This window comes from Zingiber officinale, chromosome 8A (assembly GCF_018446385.1).
Source record: "Zingiber officinale cultivar Zhangliang chromosome 8A, Zo_v1.1, whole genome shotgun sequence".
NCBI classification, from domain to species: domain Eukaryota; kingdom Viridiplantae; phylum Streptophyta; class Magnoliopsida; order Zingiberales; family Zingiberaceae; genus Zingiber; species Zingiber officinale.
The window spans coordinates 128,374,169-128,397,587 of NC_056000.1; the positions used below are offsets into that span (position 1 = coordinate 128,374,169).

The following is a 23,419-nucleotide window of genomic DNA, read 5'->3' on the forward strand; positions in this document are numbered from 1 at the left end:
TAAACTTCATCTAAAATGAAATGCATACAAAGCAATAAACAGCCACAACCTTGTAAACATCAAAGCAAAAATACATGTTAAATCATGGATGCATATAATGGTCCACAAGCTCCTAGTGTCAATTTTCTTGGTACTTTGCTAGAATGGCAATTCCTTCACCGGATAAAGAACACCAAAAATGCAACATCGAGCAAGATATATGGTGAATAATAATCGTAAGAGCCAATTTATTTTTGTGTACACATGTATACAGAATTACGTGTCAAATAGGTGCTTACCATACTCATTTAGATAATCAATTAGTAATTTTGTAAAGATATAAGTAAGAACTTCAGCTTCTGGAGAAACAATCGACTGCGGGCAATTAAATTCAACTTTGATGTAAGCTTTAGGCATCGAGAACATGGTATCAGGTTTATACCACAATCTTGAGAAACTTGACGTCCTCAAGAGAATGGGGTACTTAACCTGCTAAGGAACATAATATGTTATTGCTAAACTGACAAATGATTTACTAAAAGGTTATTGAGGTTATGGTTCTGTACCTTCTCTTGAGGATTTTTTATTGTCAAATCTGATGGAATGAATACATTTTGTTTTGGAAGATGCAATTCAACTTCAGGAGCTTTTGCTATCCATTGCTAAGAAAATTTCTTAAATTGAATTAGCTCATATTTATAGTCCAATAAATGGAAAGAAAACGAAAGGTACAGACAATGGAAAAGTTGTCAAATTAGTTACTGAATTGAACCTTGATTGTAGAAACTGTGACTTTTTCAACACTGTAAGAAGTGCCATACCAAGGCTCAACTGAGTCTGTACATCCTTCAAAGTTTTTAGACTCCCAGAACATTCTGAAATGAATACCTAGCATTAGGTGAATGTTAATTATTCTCATTTTGACATCACACATTTAAGCAACAGAATAACTTATAATCATAGTTCAACAACCATATTAGTCCCAATTATCTAAGTTGGCCATGTGAATCTTATCCCTCCATTGCTATCTATGATAGGCTATACCACTCAAATCTCTTAAATCATGTCACAGTATGTGAATTAGAGTTTCCTTTGGTCTTCCTCTACCATTGTAACTTGTCTAACTATAGAACATAACATGTGATGATCATTGAAAATGTGCATACTATATCATCTAGCTTCTCTTTGGTACACTTAGTTGCTTCTGGATAGTAATAGTATTAATTTTGGCTTTTCTAGTATCTCAGCAAATTCATCATAGACTTTACTACATTATTATTTTAAATGCTGTTTCATGACAAACATTCTAATCTGTAAAATATAAAATATGACAGGTTATACCATAACCCTATTCCCTATAAATGTTTTCCTTTCGCCATCTAAATATGATTAAAAAACATGTTGATGCTCATAGGGTTTAGACACTTTTTACAACGACCATTAAGTTCTAATGCAATTCTCAATTTATTTTCATCTGAACTTGGGGAGTGACATTAGCCAAAAAGTTTACATAGAATACATTGTCAAAACCTACTAACTAAAAGCTTACAAAAATTATTCTATTGATCAAATAGGTTCGTCCTCACAGCAATCACCGTCAAAGAAATAGTTTGTGAAATTTAGTGAAAGAACAAGCAGCAATTATACAAAACTAATATTTCTTCAAGAGTTTAGAAAATTTGTTGAACTACTTGTAGATTCTAAATTACAAACGTTTTGGCTAAATTAAATTATAAACTACATGGCATTAATCAAACTACAATTTTTTTTTGGCTAAATGAGAAGTATAAAATAATTCCATAGCAAAAGATGACAGTTAAATTTAATCTACAAAATTTTAAGTGAGACATCTAACAAGAATGATGTAAGCCAAAAAAACTTCTAGCAGCATTGGAATCATGAAAAACTATTGGACTCATATGTTAAAAGTTCACCTGATATTTTCTGGGGTCAGTTCATCCAATATCTTCTGAATTGTATTTGGAACAAAATTTGAAGGCAATGACCATGTGACAAGCCAATCTTCAGGTGGAAAATTCTAAAGTGAACATAAAAAAACAAGAGAGAGAGAGAGAGGTCAGACTCTTTATCTATACTTTCACAAGATCAAAACAGATAGTTTAGGATTATTTTGACAATAGAAAGAGGAAGCAAACAAAAAAAAAAAATACAAAATGCAAGTTCGTGAATCTCTATTTTCAATCTCAATTATTGTTTCTTATTTACCATTTATTGTCTTATAGAGATGCAAGGGAGCACCACCTCTGATTGAAAAACAGGAAAGAGACTTCAAAATTAATTTTTAGTATCAGCAAGAATAAGCTGTGATGAGTTGCAAATCAATTAGGCTAACTGAAGTATACAAAATTTATGATGAACAATTTTGAGTCCGTCAATTCTAATTTCTGCATATTAAAGTTGAATAGAGCAAGTTGACCATCCTATGTACATTTTTTCAGAAACCAGACGCGCTGAGGCGAGCCCATCAACTTGATTGGTTTGGATCATAATCAATTGATCCTGACAAGTTTGGCAGGCATATTGGAAGAGGACTGTGAGTATGGTCTGTGGAACAGGGCACATGCTTCACCTAAAATTTTATATAGCCTGTCTTATGATGTCATTCAGTGGCAATCCAACAAATCACAAAGGGTGATACCTAACAAACCAAGGTTATGCATAGAATAGCAAGGTATTAAAATCATTTATATTGATTGTCACATGTAACACATAAGAACCATGTCAATTTGCTAGGACCAGATATATCAGGTGCAAGTCAAACATAAAACACAAGTATGTCTGGTTACCATAAAGGAATAATTCTATATAGACAACACCTTTGAATTTATAAAGCAAATATAAATGTTCAAGTTCCAAAGATTTGAAATTCAAAAAACTAATGAGGTGGCATAGCCTGGAAAGTTAATTTTGTCAGTTCACCTGCATGTTTGATGCGATATTCACAACATAACGGCCTGGGGAGATCTTATCTTGATAGTGAAACTGTGTTTCACTGATTGCAACAAGCTTTCAGATAAAGGGGACAAATCAGAATTAATTACAAAAGGTCTAAAATAAAGATGTTAATATGTAAAACAATATTCAGTAACATATCACTTCTCTCTGGTTTATCATCTTTTTAGAAAATCGAAAAACAGGCATTTAAGATATTCAAATTAGAACAACTGGAGACTAGCATAACGGCGAGAAAGTTAATCTGTTTCCTGCCAAATTATTGTAGAATTTGAAAGAATGGTGGAACAATAAAGAACGCTGTACAACACATTCAAACTAATAAGAAAAGGACCTTTCTTCATTTGCACAGAGCTGTGAATTATAAGAAATGATTTATATTTAAGTTAGATCATATCAACTTAAACATGTAAAAAAAATTGGCCATGCAATTATCAAACAGGATAATGAATCAATCAGATTCCCCAGAGGAACAGTATGAAAGCCTTTATGCCCACTGTTGAAATAAAGAGATTTGGAATTCATTATTCTTTCAGGAGAAATACATATGTTTATATAACCACACAACCCTAAGCGTCAACTTATTTACAAAAGATAAAAAGACTTATCTACCCTTGCTTCTCACAACACTCCCCCTCAAGTTGAACATATATATCAAACATGTTTAACTTGCTAAGAGAAGAGTCGAACACAGCTTGGGGTATAGCTTTTGTAAACATATCAGAAAGTTGGTCCTCGGACTTAACATAAGACAGACATAACTTTCCAGAATCAAGTATCTCCCGAATAAAGTGACGATCAATCTCAATGTGTTTAGTCCGGTCATGCTGTACCGGATTATTTGCAATATTGATTGCTGCCTTGTTGTCGCAATACAGCCTAAGAGGTAATTCAACCTTTAATCCTATGTCTGTCAACAGAAAACTCAACCACAACATCTCTGCAAGGTCATGTGTCATAGCTCGATATTCTGCTTCAGCACTAGACCGTGCACAAACATTTTGTTTCTTACTCCTCCAAGGTACCAAGTTTCCTCCCAAAAAAGTGCAATAGCCAGAAGTGGACCTTCTATCATCTCGAGAACCAGCCCAATCTGCATCAGAATAGCATTCCACCTTCAGATCACCACCTCCTTTAAACAGCAAGCCTTTTCTAGGACATGTTTTCAAGTACCTTAAAATCCTGTCAACGGCCTTCATGTGGATAGTCTTAGGAAGCATGCATGTACTGACTTACTGCACTAACAGCATAGGTGATGTTAGGCCTAGTCATAGATAAATAGAGTAATTTTCCAACCCGCCTTTGATACGTTCCCTTTTCCAGACTTGTAAGATCTTCCCCACTAGAACTAGTAAGATCATGATTTACTTCTATAGGAGTAGACGCTGGCCGAGAACCCAGCTTCCCTGTCTCCTTGAGTAAATCCAACACATATTTTCTCTGACATACATAGATCCCTTTTTTTGATCGAGCGACTTCAATGCCCAGGAAGTACTTCAATGATCCAAGGTCTTTAATTTCAAATTCTGATGTTAACTTGGACTTAAGAGCCTGGATTTCTACCTCATCATCACCTGTAACTATCATATCATCAACATAAACCAAAAGAATGGTAGTGTTGTCCCCTTTCCTTTTTATAAAGAGTGTATGATCAACATTCCCTTGTTTAAAGCCAAACAATATCATGACTTTGCAAAACCTATCAAACCATGCTCTGGGAGATTGTTTAAGCTCATACAAGCTTTTCTTAGCTTGCAAACCTTTCCTTTTGTTTCAATTCCAAGAGGTGGCAACATGTATACTTCTTCATAAAGGTCACCATTCAAGAAGGCATTTTTAACATCTAACTGAAATAGAGGCCAATCATATTGAGCAGCAAGAGAAAGAATTACCTTGACCGAGTTCAGCTTTGCAACTGGTGCGAAAGTCTCCAAGTAATCTACCCCATATGTTTGGGTGAATCCCTTGGCAACAAGTCTGGCTTTATATCTAATCACTTCACCCTTTGAGTTATACTTGATAACATAGACCCATTTAGAACCAACCAAGTTCTTCCCCTTTGGGGGATCAACTAATTACCAAGTACCATTTCTGTTAAGAGCCTCCATTTTTTCGTTCATTGCTTCCTGCCACCTTGAATCCCTTACAGCCTCATAATAGGAAGAAGGTATAGCAAGATTTGATAACTGTGAAACAAATGCATGATATGAAGGAGACAAACGAGAATATGAAACGTAGTTGGAGATAGGATGTTGAGTACATGACCTGACACCTTTTCTAACAGCAACCGGAAGGTTCAGCTCATTCATATTTAGAGGTGTGGTTGACTCAACTGATGAGGATAACTGCTTCACAGGATCAGGAGCCAAAGCATCCGATTCAACTAGCCGATCAATAGTAGGTTCTTGCTTGTGTCTTCGTCGTTTGTAAGTAATAATATCTGGTGAAGGTGCTCCCAGTGATGGAGCATCTTTTCCCAGTGATGGAGCATCTTTTCTATTTTCTATGACATCTAGTGGAATAGGAGAAGAAATCACTTGAGGAACCACTTGAGGTACAAAGGAAGGGGTAATATTCTCCCCCTGAGGATGAGACTGAGGAGAATAATAGGACTCAGACTCAAAAAAAGTAACATCCTTCAAGATATATCTCGTCCTAATAATAGGATCAAAGCACTTGTAGCCTTTCTGGCAAGTAGAATACCCTATAAAAACTCCTCGTATAGAACCAGGATCAAGTTTAGAGGACTTGGGACCAAGAACATGAATAAAACAAAGAGAACCAAAAACCCGAGGTGTAAGGGAGAACAACTCTACACCAGGATGAAGAATAGTGAGAGGACACCGGTTCCCGAGACCTTTAGATGGCAATCGATTGATGAGATAAGCGGCTGCAAGAACAGCATCAGCCCAGAAATATTTGGGTAAGTGACGTTGAAATAAAAGTGCACGGGCTGTTTCAAGAATATGACGATTCTTTCTCTCGACCACTCCATTTTGTTGTGGTGTGTAGGGACAGGATGACTCATGAAGAATTCCTGAATCCTCAAGAAAAGTATTTAGAGACTGGGCAAAGTACTCACGGGCATTGTCAGAACGAAGAATCTTCACCTTTGAGTTAAATTGGGTTTCAACCATTCTACAAAAATTTTGAATAAGACGAGAAACTTCGTCCCTGGTTTTCATCAAATAAAGCCATGTACAGTGGGTGTAGTCATCAATAAAGGAGAGAAAATATCGATAGTCATCCAAAGAAGTCACAGGAGAGGGCCCCCACACATCCGAATGAACAAGATCAAATGGAGATAAATTCTTCTTTAAAGACTCAGAAAAATGTGTTCTATATTGTTTGGATAACTGACAGATTTCACATTGAAATGACTGAAGAGAAACAGAAAAGAAAAGACTAGGAAATAAAATTTTCAAAGAATGAAAAGACAAATGTCTCTTCATTTTCTATCTTTTGGACAACAATATTACTACTATTAGGAGCCTTCTTAGCATTGTGCTTAAATTTTTCAGGTTTCTTTTCTGGATATTTTTCCCAACAGAAATCTGAATCATGATTAGTCCTCTTGCAGTGCCGACAAAATCTGTCCCCTTGTCTTTTAGTTCCCCCAGGTCGGAACTTGTTTGCAGAACCAATAAAGACAGAGGTCTCCCCAATCGGAGGGCCTATAGCGGAAATCCCCTTGTTGTTCATGGTCCTTTTTCTACCTTCTTCACTTAGAATTTTGTAGTAAACCTGTTCTAGAGAAGGAGTAGGATCAAGCCCAAGAATTTGCCCTTCTAAACTCTCAAACTCTGCAGTAAGTCCATCTAAAAATTTAATAATTCTGTCTTTTTCCAGAAGCTTTAAATATCTCTGATGATCATCAGTGGAACTCCAATTTTCCATTCGGTAGTAGTCAAACTCATCCCACAGTCCCTTCAGAGTAGAAAAATAGTTGGTGACTGACATAGAACCTTGTTCAAGTTTGAAAATTTGACTGCTGATCTGATAAGTACGCAGCATATCATGTCGGCGTCCATACATCTGCTCCAGTGTCTTCCACATGTCATACGTTGTTTTGTTATGAAGAATGACTTGTTTGATGCCAGAATTAACAGAGTTAAGCATCCAAGTCATTAATTGAATATTGTCACGCCGCCAAGTGGGAAAACTAGGATCCTTTTCATCTGGTTTCACTTTAGTGCCATGAAGAATATCAAGTTTATCATGGCCTTCGACATAAAGTTCAACAGCAACTGCCCAAGATGCATAATTTGTCTCAGACAACTTTTCTGATACTATCTGAAGACCGGACCCTCCAGTGTCTGTCATTGTGAAAACCGGTTGTACCTGTCCTGAAGAAGACATAGGGTTCGCAGAAATCCCAGAGGTTTCGCTAGCGTTGTCCGCCATTAAAATCACACACACAAAAAAATGCTTTTCTGGAAGGTGCGGCGGCAGCAAACTGGGCTGAAGAAAAAGAATTCAAGAGAAGGTGAAGTGCAGGAGGCAGAGAACTCTGGAGGGCTCCAGAGGCCGGAGAGACGCCGGAGGCGGCAACACTACTGATGTACAGGGTTGAAATAGCGGCGCAGGGAGGACTCTCCTTCTTGTGCTTTATGTCCGGCACTGCTAGAGGCTACGGCTGGTGGCTCTGGCCGGTGGCAGGGGCGTCCGCGGTATTGGGTGGACGGGAGGCGTCCGCGGCGGCGGCGACGTGCGCGAGCAGAGAGGGCGTCGTTCCCCTCTCTCGCCTTCTCCAGTTCCACCGGCAGGCGATCGGCGAAGCAAAGGTAGGACCACCGGCATGCGATCAGCGAAGCAAGAGGCGCCTCTTGTGGTCGGCAGCAGGACACCAGAGGCCAAACGCGTCCAGTGGGCAGCGATGAAGAAGGGAAGAGGAAAGCTTGGTCGGCGCTAGGGCAGAGAGGAAGAAGATGCGCCGGCGGCTAGGGTTAGGGTTGATCAGAACCTTGCTCTGATACCATGTTGAAATAAAGAGATTTGGAATTCATTATTCTTTCAGGAGAAATACATATGTTTATATAACCACACAACCCTAAGCATCAACTTATTTACAAAAGATAAAAAGACTTATCTACCCTTGCTTCTCACAACACCCACAATTTTCCATTCTCTTTTAGTGATTCAGTTGAAGATCAGAAATACAATTGTAGAATGACTGATCAATAGCTTTTAAGAGTTTGCCTCCATTGTCAATCTAGATGATAACTAAAGAATTTTTTAATGAAATTTTGCCTTCCCCATTCCACATTTGTGAGCATATATGAGACAGACATGTCACAGTAATGTCAAGAAGTGACAACACAATTACAGAGATTTGAATCGTTTGATCATCTTATAATATCAAATCACCCAGTTACCTCATCAAAAATCCATTTATTAACTCCAGAATTCTGCAGAAGATCAATATATCTGAATAATATCCCAACAATATCTTCAATATGCTCTGAATAAACAAAATGAGAAAATGATAAACACGATATGCAGTGAATAATTAGTTCCACAGAAAATGGAAATATTAGAGTTAAATAGGAACCTAATGGAGTGTGTTTACAGGAAAATGAAGCATGAGAATCTAAACTAACCATGACCTTTATCAGTGAGTTCAATAGAAACACTGAAAAAGGAAAATTCTAAACTCCAATCCCCTTCCCCAGCTTCCAAACTTAATGCCCATCCTGCAGAGTCATAAGAAAGAAAAATTACATATGCAAAGAAACATGAAAAAGAAACTAAATTATACTGAAATGCGCACAATCTTCTCAGATGTTTTTGTCTGGTGGTAAGATAAGGCCAGCTAGCACTTCCATCAATACTAATAATTCAAAATTTTAACAAGATTTTTTATGATTGGCAATTATGACCCATGTGGTTCACCTTTTAAATGTTTATAATTTTATATAATCACAATATATTTGTACTAGAAGTTGAAGAGTGACTTGGGTTTCTTTTGCATGCAACCCATGGCCATCCCACGGATGGCTTTTTTATTCCCCACTCTTTCACAACTTCCTTTGTGTCTGTCACTGCCCATCTCAGACAGAGGGGAACCCAGCTCAGAGTTTCCCACCCCACCCTAGTTACTTCTACGTGATCACCACCTTTGATTGCCTCAGTCAAAAGAGAGTCAAGGCCCTCCTCTCACCCAACCCCCTCGAGCTACTACATGGCTTCCTCTACCCACCTCAGTAAAAGAGTTCTCCGCTTTCATAGAGCTCTATCACAAGTTTGATCAATTGTTGGTCTTCATAAGCCCTTTAAGCTCCATAATGTTATGGTGGCCAGCAAGATGGTGTGTGATCATGATTGCTGAGGTTGTCTTGGCGAACAAGCTTCTCAGTGGAAATGGATTTGCAAGCTAACTACTGCCTAGTTTCACAGTGGGTGGGATGATTAGGTGGGTGTCTCAAACTGGCCACACCTGAGCTCAGGCCCAAAGGTGTAAGTGACATAGATGCCCTCCATGGATCAATAGAGGACACCCATATTCCTCAAACTTGCATACAAGTATCTAAAATGAATATGAATCCGAGTGTCTGGCACAGCAATTTCTAGAATTTTTTACACATGATCGATAGAAATATTAAGTATCCATTTAAGTACACTATGTTCTCACTTGATGATTGTGATTGTTTAAATCCCCTTCTCACAATTTAAAATATCAGTTTCATAATAGTTTTGATCTCTGACAGGAAGAGCTCTGAATATAGCTCAACCTATGCCAACAGACAAAACAGGTTGCAATAGATCAGCCATGCCAAACTGCTATAGTGGTGTGGAGGAGGCAATGAAGGAAGAAAAAGAGGAAAATGTAAAGTCACGCCGAAATGAGGTGAGTTCCTCCAAGAATTGCTCCTTGTTGAACAACAGGAATCAGCACTCCTGCAGAAACCACTCATCTATCAACAAGAACCAGAACCTCCATTTATAACATTAGGATTTGTTAACTTCATCGTGTAAACATAACAAATCCATTAAGATATATTAGGGAGGGGGTCTCATTCAGTTCCTAGAGGCAGCAAAGAGGCGCTCAAATCAATGTAGATCATGTCTGCTCTTCTGTGATAATGGCCTATGACATCAAGAGAGAAGCCCACTTATACCATTAGGTTTTGTTAACTATAACTCATTAATTTAACAAATCCATCAAGCGCAAAGATATATATACGAGGGAGGGGTCTCATTCGGTCCCTAGAAGACAACAAAGAGGTGATCAAATCAATGTTCATCATGACTTCTCTTTTGTGCTCATGACCTATGACATTAAGAGAGGAGGCAATTGGAAAGTGAAATCCTTTCCAGCTAGAGGTGACTTAGAAGAAGAGGAAGAGCTTGGAGTCGCCTTTGGAGATCATGCTATTTGTTACTTGCCTTTAATGACCCTCCGCACCAATCGAGTCCAATAAAGACAACTAAATATCCATGAATCACTCAAAATGAGTGATATGACGGCAAATTGTTCAATCTCATTGCATGAGAGGAACACTGTTCATACTTGTCAATTGAAACATACTGATATTTAAATCCTTGAGCTAAATCTAAATATGTGTCAAATACTTATACCCCAACTGGAGCAACGGACAAGAGGACTACAGGGTATGACAAGAATGCAACTTCAATGGCTTCATCCAAAAGCAGCCAACCTCTCATCATTCTTTCTTGTTTCACTCAGTCTCTCATTTTTCCTTCTAGAGTGCCCAATTAAAGCAAGTTTTTGATGAGATTAGACCTAGCTAATTTTGTATTAGGATAATTTTTATGACACTCATTATATTTGATTTTGATTTCCCACAACCTATTAGTCAACTATTTCTGTCATCTTCGAGAATGATGACTAATTAAGATTGGGCTTGAAAAGTCAATAGAAAAGACCATATGAAGAATGAAATATGACTAGGATGAATAGATTACAGAACTCCAAAAATTACAAAGTGGTTTACACAATCAAAAGTTAAAATTACCTAATTGCTTCAGAATGAAAAAGACAGATCCTTCTCCTTCATGTCCAATAAGATGACTTAAGTACCTGCAAGGACCTTCTTTATAGTTCTGTATGCTAGGTGCAATTGGCCAAATGACCCTCAGTATGTGTCCTTGCTTTATCCTAACCGCCTTTACAAGAATCTGCATAATAAAGCAATTGAAGACCAAAGATGACAATTTAGAAGTTAAGTATTATTTCTAAAATTATTGCAACAAGCATCATCTTTATGTAAAGTATTCATCCTGGCTGAGTTGCATGCTGACTTTAGTGTACCTGCAGATGTTCAGGCGAACAAGGCTGACCAGGGAAATAGGCGTTATTTCGTCCACTGTTTTTAATATCACAAAACTTTTGTTCAACCAGGCTTTGGATGGCATCAAGACCGTCTAACATACTTAAGTTGATTAGATAAAATAAAAAACAAATACAGAAACAAAATTGCAATTCCAACCTCTTGCATAAACAACAAGGTGCATAAGATTTGCAGAATAATTCTTCTCGTAAAATTTAATAAGCTCAAGCCTTGTATCCAAGCCTTTCAATTTTGGTTGAACCTCCAATGTGTTCCAATTGCCTGTTACATTATTCCTCCTTGAGTAAGCATAACAAATCATTGCAGTTTCATGAGTTTGGCCAAATTACAAATTTACTATTGCAAGTAATTGGAAATTTAGAGGGAAATTTTATATATTTATTGTTGTTAATCCAAGTATAATTTCCTACATTCCATCTGCTAGAACAACTAAATCAATAATCAAAAAAATTGTGCTAACCTAATTGCACTAGTTACTAAATAAATGTCAAAATGTAGCTGTCAAGTATTACCCATTGACTTTGGCATATCCTGTAGGATACTTTATTTTGTTATGTGCCCTAACTATAACCTTTTGTGATTTATCCTTTATCCTGTAGGACATACCAAAGCCAGTAACTAATCTATGATAACAACTTTTTGACATATTTATTTAGCAACATGTACAATTTGAACAAATTTCGTGATTTGACAAATAACAATAGTAATATATATGTATAACCAAAATCAATTAGGAATCCATATTAAGAAAATAATTAGAAGTAACAAGGAGGTCGAATGTATTCAAAGTCTGTTAAAATTGATTGGCTAATCATTTATCCCAAAAGATATGAGTTATAAAGAAAGAGATCAATTTATATTTCAATATTCTTAGCATTCCCTTTCATTTATGGGCGGTATACTTCACTTGTTTTGCCCAACCAAACACTGATGATTTTTTTACACCGGTTGATATGAACCCAGACCTTTTTCTGAAGCAATTAAGAAAGACATTACTACAATATTAAAGCTAATTGACTAACCACTTATTTCAGAATCTCAACCTATTAAGAAAGAAAAAGACTTATATACTCATAATTCTCAACAATGACATTTTTATTTCAAGGAGAGACAATATGGAGAAGCTATAAAGAGAACAATTATAACTTGATCAAGTACAAGTAGTTTAATTTACGAGACTATGCATAATCGTCACATATAATCTTTTCAAATGTTAGATATTATTCTTTATGTAAATCACACTACTATTATTGAAGTTTGGACAAACATTAAATGATCCTTAATTGTGTATCAACCAATCAACTATTGGTGTAATTGTGCCCCAAGTAGTTGTGTTCCATCAAGATGTTTTGACGTGCTTAGTAAAGGATTTAAGTTAGATTTGTTTGTATTATTGATGTGTGCATGAAGTTTGCAGGAACTTGTTAAGATGCACATAATGCTCATGGAGCTTCGACTCAAAGAGGTTGAGTTTTACTTGGTGACTTGGCATAGCCAAGTTAGTTTGACTCAATAGCTTAAAGGACTGTTGGAGATTGGTGACAATAGATTGGTGAAAGATGGTATGGGACATTCGAGGAACAAGATAACAAGTATGAAATTGATTCGATAGCTTTGATGGCAACCACAAGAGGTGTACTACATAAGTGACCTAATAATGACAAGTGGAATGAGTCGAAGACTTCGTGCATTCGAAAGACCTGATGGGAGGTGTACTCTTAGATAATGTAACGCTGTGATATGGTGAAAACCAGCAAGGAAGTGAAGACCTAAACACGATGAGCTATGAGACACAATGTGGGAATTATAATCTCGGATTTCGTAATTTTAGGTTAGTCAACTTGATTGAGATCCTTTGACTAAGAAACAATAAGTTCCTGGCTATAGTCTATGACTAGGTATAATCCCGAAATTTTGCGTGAGTTCATAAGTGTCCAAATGACAAGAATGTCGAATCGACAAAAGAGAAGGTTTGTTCTATGTTTAATTGAGTCAAATGAAATATCATTGAGTCAACTCAAAAGTATTTGTTCATGGATTAGTTCGCTAAAACGATCAATTTAGTTGGCTGAAAAGGTTTGAGTAGATTAAGTTGGATTTAAGTCAACTAAAGCTCGACTAAAGGTGACATTCATTGGTGGATAAGCTTGTGATTTATTCTGAAATGAAGTGAATCGATTGAAATAGATTTGAACTGAATAGATAAAAATTGAGTCGATTGAAGAGAAGATGTGGCTCCATATGAGGATTTCAATTGACTAAACTCATATGAGTTGACTTAATTAGCAAAAAGGTTGGAGGGGAGGTCAATAAATATCCTTATCCTTACTATTATAAATAAGGGTGCAAGGGACCCTCAAAAGACAATGTCTGCTTTAAAAATTCACTACATGGATAAGAAGGAAATCACTTTGAAGACGGACTGTCAAGCAATAATCAATTTTCATAATGAGTCTGCAAAGAATAAACCATCAAGAGTTAGATGGCTTTCCTTCACTGACTACATCACGGGAATAGGAGTCAAGGTAAATTTTGAACACATAGATGTTGGTGCAAGATGCACCAGAATCAAACCTGAATTTTGATGTTGTCAAAGGTTCAAGTTAAGTCTTGTCATGATCTGATGATTTGGCTAAGTGTGCAGGCTATTAACTCAATCGAGAAAGGCCTAATCACGGCTAGAGAGTAAAGTCTAAACATGTCTGGAGGACCCAACGTTTGGCAGGTAGGTTGAGATAAATAACTGGAGGAGCGCCAGTGAGGTCGGGTTCCTGAAAGGAACAACCTAAGGTCGCTGATCCAACTGAAGAAACCAGGAAAGTTTCCAAGTTGAGATCAAGACAGTCATAACTGTTATACTCATGCATAGTACTACTCATATATTATAACTGTGCTAACTTTGTTTTGCAGGAATACTATTGTTATATCGAACTAACTTTGTGTTGCAGAATCATATGACCCCTTGAGCTTCAAAGGATCATAACTTTTGACTCAGAACTCAGAATCAGGCTCTGTCAGTGGCCACGCGTCCAGCACTCAAAAACCTTCAAAATACCAAGGGTTCAGTCGACTGAACAGGAGGTTCAGTCGACATCCTGTTCAGTCGACCGGAAAAAGGTTCGGTCGACCGAACAGGCAAATTTGACAAAACAGTTCAGGCTCGCAAACATGGTATCACAGGATGATCAGTCGACCGAAAATGAGGTTCGGTCGATCGAACAATAAAATCATTAATGGAGCATTAAGTGCGGATCTCGACGAACAGAGAAGGTCATTGTTCGATTGACCGAACAGCGGGATCGGTCGACCGAACCATTAAAGATCAGTTTATGCAAAAGATCGAGCCAGCGTCAGACTCCAGCCATGAAGGAAGGGAGCGGGTTCGATCGACCGAACAGAGGGATCGGTCGACCGAACAACAATGGCACTTATAAAAGGAGCTCGAGGTCCGAGGCTCAGGTATACTCTCTGATCAATAAAAGTTTTGTTCTGCAAGCAACTCGTGCTACACGTCTGCATCAGCTCAACAAGCCACACCATCCAGAAGTACCGACTGCGCTTCATATTCTACTTCTGTCGGTATAATATTTTATATTGCATTGTACTTATTATTTAGTAAGATAGTAGGGTGTTACTATCTTACTCATTTGTACGATCTGCTTCTCTCCGAAGGATTTCGGAAAGAAGGGTTATAGTGATTTGCCCATCGGTACGATCAAGGATCGCGGGCCTTCGAATAGGAGTCGAGCTAGGCTCCGAACGAAGTAAATGAACTTGTCTCTTTCTATTTTCCGCTGCACAACTCTGATTTTAAAAGGATAAAGAAAAGTTTTTAAAAGCGCGATATTCACCCCCCATCTATCGCATTAATTCGATCTATCAATTGATATCAAAGCCAAGTTAGCTCTGAAATTACTTAACCATTTTTCAAAGCATCTTTTAAAACTTTTTCTTTTCTTCATTTTTTTCTTAAAATATTTTTTTTATTTTTCAAGCACTGCTAATCCCAAGACAAGAGTCTTGGAAATTCTTTTTGTTTCTCAATTTTTAGTGCAAGAACAAATGACACAATCTGAGGGATATTCAATCGTGCGTCCTCCGCTATTCGATGGAAGCGATTTCCCATACTGGAAAAAGAGGATGGAAGTTTTTCTCAAAACAGACATTGATCAATGGCTCATTATCCAATGCGGCTACACATCACCAGTCAACAATCCAGAGGAATGGACAGAAGAAATAAAGAAGAAATTACAAATTGATTCAAAGGCACTCAACACTTTACAATGTGGATTATCAAAAGAAGAATTAAAACGAGTCGGCCCCTTCGACAATGCAAAAGATTTGTGGGATGAGTTAGTTAAACTACATGAAGGGACAAATGATACAAAGATGATACAAAGGTAATAAAGCGTGATCTTTTATTAAATTCATTACTAAATATTAAAATGCTAGATGGTGAGTCGGCAAGCCAACTACACATGAGGATTAAGGACATCCTAAATGGACTACATATCATCGGCCATCAACTTGAGAATCGTGATATCATCAGGTATATGCTTAACTCATTCCCTCGAAACTCCTTATGGGCATCTATTATAGATGCCTATAAATTTGCGAAGGATCTTTCCATTATTAAATTAGACGAATTATTTTGTGAATTAACATTACATGAACAGACTAACTTGAGTCAAGCCAAGAAAGGGTTAGCTTTGTATGCAGGGCCAAACAAGGAAGCTAAGCCCCGACCAAAACCAGAACCAAAGCACTTAAGTTATATAGCATTTATGGCAAAGACTGAAGAGTCTGAATCCGAGTCTGAAGATGAGTATGAGTCAGAGTCCGACGACGAGTCTGAGATAAGCCATCGATTTGCATCCGTTTCAAAAGGACCCGATAAGGTAACCTTCAATTCGAAGTCTGAAATGTTAAAAGTAATTAAATGCTTGTTTAAAAAATTAACAAAATCTAAAAAACAAAAAAACTAGCTACTTAAGGAAATAGACCACCTTAAGGAGCAAGTTAACTTGAGTAACTCGACTAATCAAGTTCAAGTTGGAACTTCGACTCAAGTTACAAAACTTGAGGAAGAAAATTCCAACTTGAAAGGACAAGTCAAGCAACTCAAGGAAATGTTGGAAAAGTTTGAACTGGGATCCAAGTGTCTAAATATGGTACTTGGGTCGCAACGAGCTGTGTACAACAAATCGGGACTCAGCTATAAACCAAATAAAACAAACAAACCATACTTATCTTTAATCAGTCAAAATGTTAGAAGTCAAGTCCAAGCATGAGTTCCAATAAAATGTTTAACCAAACCAATTAAACCAAACCTCTACTTAATCCCTAAGAGTCAAATTCATTACTTAGATAGACCTTATCTAAGCTATGACTCAGGGGAGCAAGTAGAAAAACAATACAACCAACTTGATTAACCAAACTCATACACTTAGAATTAGGTTTATTTTCTGCTAAAAATGGTTAGATGAAAAAGGTTTACCAAACCCTACAACATAGCATCGGAATGGATTGGGATGATAGTACGTCAAGGAAGCTTTGTCGAAGGCAAGTCTAGGCTGAATATGGAATTCTACCTGGTGCACTAGACTTAGTGGATCTGACCGAAGCTACCCCAATCAAACATGGGCTAGTTGGACCAAAATTTAGTATTAAGTTCTTTGAGCGGGAACAGTTTGGAAAGTCTTCAGCAAGTGGTCCACCGTTGATACACAAGAAGGCCATAACCCTCGCCACTGAACTGAAAGCTTATCCTTAGGAAGCCTGCTTGATTAACCCAAAGCTAAGTTTGAATCTAACATAGGTTCAATAACTTTTTTCAAACCTAATTAAATTTCAAATCTAATTAAAATTTAAAAATTATTTAAAACTTAAACAAATTATTTTAAACTTAATAAAAATAAATATTTTAAACTTAATTAAAAAAAATTATTTAAAACTTAACTAAAAAAAATATTTTAAATATTTTAAACTTAATTAAAAATTATTTTAAACTTAACTAAAAAAAATATATTAAACTTAATTAAAAATTATTTTAAACTTAATTAAAAAAAATATTTTAAACTTAATTAAAAAAATTATTTTAAACTTAATTATTTAAAAAAATATTTTAAACTTAATTAAAAAAATTATTTTAAACTTAATTAAAAAATTATTTAAAACTTAAATAATTAAAAAAAATTTCAACTAAATTAAAAAATTATTTAAAAAAACATTTTCAACTTAATTAAAAAATTATTTAAAAAAATATTTTCAACTTAATTAAAAAACTATTTTAAACTTAATTAAAAAAAATTATTTTAAACTTAACTAAAAAATTATTTTAAAAATTATTTTAAACTTAATTAAAAAAATTTAAAAAAATCTTTTTAAAACTTAATTAAAATTATTTTAAAACTTAATTAAAAAATTATTTTAAAACTTAATTAAAATTATTTTTAAAAACTTAATTAAAATTATTTTTTTTAAAAAAAACTTAATTAAAACTTAATTATTTTTTTTAAAAAAAAATATTAAAAACTTAATTAAATTATTTCAAAAATTAATTAAATTTCTTAAAAACTTAATTAAATTTCTTTTAAAACTTTATTAAAACTTAATTAAACTCAAACATAATTTTTTTTAACAATTATAATTAAAACTTAAAATCGTAAACTTAAAGGAAAACTAAATCAACTCTAAATTCATAACTAAATGATTAATCAATTAATTAAACTTGAAATCACTAATTAATTAATTAATTTTCTTTAACAATTAATCTTGAAATTTCTAATATAAAACATAATTTTATTAATAATAATAATAATAATAATAAACTTAAATTAATTAAAACTTAACTTAACTAAATTCAAGGTTAATAAATTAATTCATTAAAACTTAAAAATATAAACTTAAAGTAAAAAAAACACTTGATCAATTAATCTAATAAATAAATGAATCAATTTGTAAACCTAAATTAATTATGTTTTAAATAATTAACTTAAAAATAAACTTTAAAGTAATCCTTAATTAATTAATTCTAAATAATTATACAATAAATTAGAAATTAAATAAATCAATAAATTTTTAATCTCAAACCTAATTTATTTTAATTAAAACAATAATTAAATTAATTTTAAACTTTAACCATAAATTAAACTTTAATTAAGTATTAATTTAACCTAATTACCAAAATAATTTGAATCATCTCACACAACTATAGGTTTATTTAGTGTCATGACTTAGAAATGGTGAGATTAATTAATTAAATTAAAAACTATTCCAAAATTTTGGTCTAACATATATTTTTCATATCCCGCTTGGACCTTAGGATTATTTAATTAAGGGGGAGCCTTAACATCATTTAAAAACCAATCTTTCTTAGAATTTTTTTTTTTTAAAATATCATGTTTTCAAAACTTATTGGTTAAATATTTCTTTTAGACCTATGGATTTTTAAAATTCTCTTTCCAGCTATTTCAAAAATTATACACTTATTTTCTTGAAAAAGTAAAAATGTTCTTAATTAGAATATTTTGCTTCAGCATTTCAAAACCTAACTTTTGAATCAACGTTTTTTTTTTTAAAATCTAAAGATTAATTTCAAAACTTAGTTCACTATTTTCTCTTATAAAATTTTCTAAAGTTTTCCTTAGGAAATTTTTCTATTAAATCATAAAATTTATCCTTTCTTACTTTTTTTTTTACTTACACTTATTCATGAAAATTTTAAATTGTTATAAAAACATTTTCAAAAATTTTAACTTAATTCAATTAAGTTTTTATGAAAATATTTTATGAAGTTTAAAAAAAATTTTACTATTATTGATTAAAGGGGGTTGGTTAGTATTACACCTATTTTTGATGTGTGTCAAAGGGGGAGAGAAAATAAATTTAGGGAGAGTTATTAAACTCAGGGGGAGAGTTAAATGCTTGTTTACTTAACTTTGTATATTTTATGTAAAATACTGGAAAATAGGCAAATATTGATAAGGGAATTTTCCAGAATTTTTAGAAATTTTTCGGGAATTTTTTGGAGCTCGTATGGACGAGTTAACGGGGACAAGAACGGGGCCGGGAAAAAAGCCTGTTTAGGCTACCCATTTAAACGAGGAATTGTTTATTTTATAAATTCCTTTTTCCTTTTTCTTATTTCTTTTCTCCGTTTTTTTTTCCCTTGACGCCGAACCCATACCGAGCCCGCTGCTCCTTCCCTCGCGCAACCGAGCCGCCGGCGTGCCCTAACCGCCGGCCCAGCGGTTCCTCCTCTTCTCCGAGGCCGATTTCTTCCCCTCTTCTCATTTTCTTCCTTCCCCCGAGTCGAACTCCTCTCCTCTTCTGCCCTAGCCTTTGCACAGCGTCACTGCTGCCCTCTCTGGACCGAAGCAGCGCCGGCCACCGCGACTCCCTCCTTTCTTCTTCCCGAGACCTCGCCGGCCACTAGGTTCGACCTAGCGCCACCGCCCCTCTCCGACCTCCTCTGTGCCGACCTCCTCCACACCGTGCCCTAATTCCCCGATCTCCTCTCATCAGAGTCGAGCCTGCCTCACAGCGACTCGTGCCTTAGATCACCGGGGATAGGGAGTGTGCGCCGAGGACAAGGCTGATCACCAAGTTCTGTCGTGCCATCTACAAACCCTTGTTTGGTCCGGTGCCACCAGATCGAGTCGGTGCCTTCTTCCGTGCTTCCACGCGATAATGGATCTGTGCCATCGTTGGTCCTTGCACTGTTGACACTCATCTGTGGTAAGGAGGTCAAATTAAACTTGTGTTGGTGATAGGTTGATGTGTTGGATTCTAATCTTGTTCTCTGTATCCGGTTGTTTTCAGTGAGGCAAGGTTTTGTTCTGTGGGATTTCCGGTAGAAATTCCCTCCAATAGCACCTGGTTTCCGCAGCGGCTGTGATTTGAGGTAAAGTGTAGGATCGTGGTACATTTTGTAGTGAATTTTGATTATATGGTTAGTAGGTTGGTTTAGGGTTTGTCCTAAATAGATCTTAAGAATTTATTTAGCTATTTATGTAAATTGTAGCTAAATAAAATATATTTGATTGTTCGTGACTTAGGACTTTGACGCGAGACGAGTTGCTCGATGTCAGATTTGGACATTCCTATTGGAGGCGGGTACTTTTGACTTATGTCTTTTGATATGCATAGTAATGAATTTAACAAATAGCAAAGATTATGTTTCTTATTTGTTTCGGTTAGTCACTACCCGATACCAGTTATATGTTTGGTTGTTTGTTTGTTTTGCATCTCATGTTATTATTTACCTGATTACACATGCTTAGAGGTAGTGATATAACCATGTTTCACCATGTTCAGGACCTAGGTGTGATACCCTATCTGATCTGTGAACTCTTGATATGATTTATTGATTACGGTGCACATCATATATGTATATAGATTGATTCAGTATATTACCATGCTTAGTGTCATGCACCATTCGCATAATTGCATGCTGTGTGATAGATTGCTCCATTATTGTCGAGCACATCGCCAGTTTCATCACTGTTCGGTGCTCCGTTGTGACACTTATGGATAGCGTGACGCAGCGTGGTAGCACGTCAGTTTGCTCTTCCGGTGCTCCGTTGGTCCGCTCATGGATAGTGTGACGCAGCGTGTAGCACGTTAGAGATCCCTCCCCGTCATAGTGTACTGGGAGATGAGAGCATTGCGCTCCCCCATTTATGATTTGGGTAGGAGTATGTGTGTACTCCGACAGCATCCCGTTCACTCGGTCACTCATCAGCGGTAGTGATGCAAAGTGCACGGTCGTCACAGCCCTACCCACTCGGTCCCACTTTTGTTGTGAGTTGGCTGACTAGCGTCAGGGGTGACCATGACATTGGCATCATATGCATGATGCATTTATTGCTTGTGTTTGTGTTTGCTGCATTTATATGTTGCATATTGTTTGGATACCTATGTTTGACATGCATACAGGATTTCTATATCACTCGGACTGTTTGTCCTGATACCCAGGTCCTGGTTAGTACAGTTTCTCTCCTGTTTTACTTCGGTTTGCATTTACCTTTATTTTATCAGGAGACTGTACGCATGATTAGTGCTAGGTGTTATTTCTTTACTTTGTATATCAATTGTACCTACTGAGTCTTGGACTCACCCCGCCTCAATTGTTATTATTTTCAGGTTGATGCTGTCAGGAGGGAGTTCCAGTCGCTAGTCCTCACTGCATATAGTGCTAGATCCCTGCAGACCTCGATGATTTATTTATCATTTAGTTTGGTTCCTATTTGATTATGTGTGTACTTGGTTATTTGGATATTTGGACATCGTATGTTTTTCTTTTGATATTGATGGATGTTCTATTTGATATGTTTTTACTACATGCCTGCCTGGACGACAGAAGAGGTGAGTTTCGTCAGATTTGAGTTTTTTACGAGTGTAGTAGAGTAGGGTGGATTTTGAGTCAGAGTATTATTGTGATGTTACTATTATAAACTGCGTGGTGAATGTTTTTTTTATTTATTGTTATTATTCCAGCCGCCTGTGGTTGATGTATATGTGATATGTAGAAATTTCAGATTGTCCACCGTACAGGGGAGATGCTGCCGAAATTTCTTCGGACGGGGACTCCTCTGGGGCGTGACATTTTAAACTTAACTGTGAACCTTGGTTGCCAAACATCAAAAAGGGAGAGATTGTTGGTGCAAGGTGCACCAGAATCAAACCTGAGTTTTGATGTTGTCAAAGGTTCAAGTTAAGTCTTGTCATGATCTGATGATTTGGCTAAGTGTGCAGGCTATTAACTCAATCGAGAAAGGCCTAATCACGGCTAGAGAGTAAAGTCTAAACATGTCTGGAGGACCCAACGTTTGGCAGGTAGGTTGAGATAAATAACTGGAGGAGCGCCAGTGAGGTCGGATTCCTGAAAGGAACAACCTAAGGTCGCTGATCCAACTGAAGAAACCAGGAAAGTTTCCAAGTTGAGATCAAGACAGTCATAACTGTTATACTCATGCATATTACTACTCATGTATTATAACTGTGCTAACTTTGTTTTATAGGAATACTATTGTTATATCGAACTAACTTTGTGTTGCAGAATCATATGACCCCTTGAGCTTCAAAGGGTCGCAACTTTTGACTCAGAACTCAGAATCAGGCTCTGTCAGTGGCCACGCGTCCAGCACTCAGAAACCTTCAATTTACCAAGGGTCCAGTCGACTGAACAGGAGGTTCAGTCGACCGATCAAGGCATTTTATCAGTCGACCGAAAAAAGGTTCGGTCGACCAAACAGGCAAATTTGGCAAAACAGTTCAGGCTCGCAAACATGGTATCACAAGATGATCAGTCGACCGAACAATAAAATCATTAATGGAGCATTAAGTGCGGATCTCGACGAACAAGGAAGATCACTGTTAGGTCGACCGAACAACGGGATCGGTCGACCGAACCATTAAAGATCAGTTAATGCAAAAGATCGAGCCAGCGTCAAACTCCAGCCATGAAGGAAGGGAGCGGGTTCGATCGACCGAACAGAGGGATCGGTCGACCGAACAACAATGACACTTATAAAAGGAGCTCGAGGTCCGAGGCTCAGGTATACTCTCTGATCAATAAAAGTTCTGTTCTGCAAGCAACTCGTGCTACATGTCTTCATCAGCTCAACAAGCCACACTATCCAGAAGTACCGACTGCGCTTCATATTCTATTTCTATCGGTATAATATTTTATATTGCATTGTACTTATTATTTAGTAAGATAGTAGGGTGTTACTATCTTACTCATTTGTACGATCTGTTTCTCTCCGAAGGATTTCGGAAAGAAGGGTTATAGTGATTTGCTCATCGGTGCGATCAAGGATCACGGGCCTTCGAGTAGGAGTCGAGCTAGGCTCCGAACGAAGTAAATGAACTTATCTCTTTCTATTTTTCGCTGCACAACTCTGATTTTAAAAGGATAAAGAAAAGTTTTTAAAAACGCGATATTGACCCCCCCCCCCCCTCTATCGCACTAATTCGATCTATCAATAGATGGAAAACTTAACATTCTCGCAGATACTTTATCATGCCTAGTAGAAAGAACCAAAATCCCTGGCTGTCTTAATAGAAGCTGAAGAAGAAGCATCGGCGTCCACAAGATTTCCGTTACTAACGGAATATAACGACTTAATCCATGACACTCTTCCCAAAAT

General features: G+C 36.4%; 1 protein-coding gene across 2 annotated transcripts in view; it reads right to left on the reverse strand.

Annotated features, from left to right (window-relative positions):
- LOC122010203 (insulin-degrading enzyme-like 1, peroxisomal) overlaps nt 1-23,419 on the reverse strand; it is an 80,560-nt gene that overhangs the window by 19,910 nt on the left and 37,231 nt on the right. The window contains exons 7-16 of one of the 2 annotated variants that reach the window (XM_042566658.1): nt 11,403-11,525; nt 11,225-11,337; nt 10,929-11,091; nt 8,553-8,645; nt 8,328-8,413; nt 2,920-3,006; nt 1,914-2,017; nt 752-854; nt 546-641; nt 279-471 (exon numbers count right to left, since the gene is read on the reverse strand). In XM_042566658.1, the coding sequence (XP_042422592.1) occupies nt 279-471; nt 546-641; nt 752-854; nt 1,914-2,017; nt 2,920-3,006; nt 8,328-8,413; nt 8,553-8,645; nt 10,929-11,091; nt 11,225-11,337; nt 11,403-11,525 (1,161 nt within the window). The remainder of the gene's footprint in view (nt 1-278; nt 472-545; nt 642-751; nt 855-1,913; nt 2,018-2,919; nt 3,007-8,327; nt 8,414-8,552; nt 8,646-10,928; nt 11,092-11,224; nt 11,338-11,402; nt 11,526-23,419) is intronic. The other variant, XM_042566659.1, reaches the window with a different exon arrangement.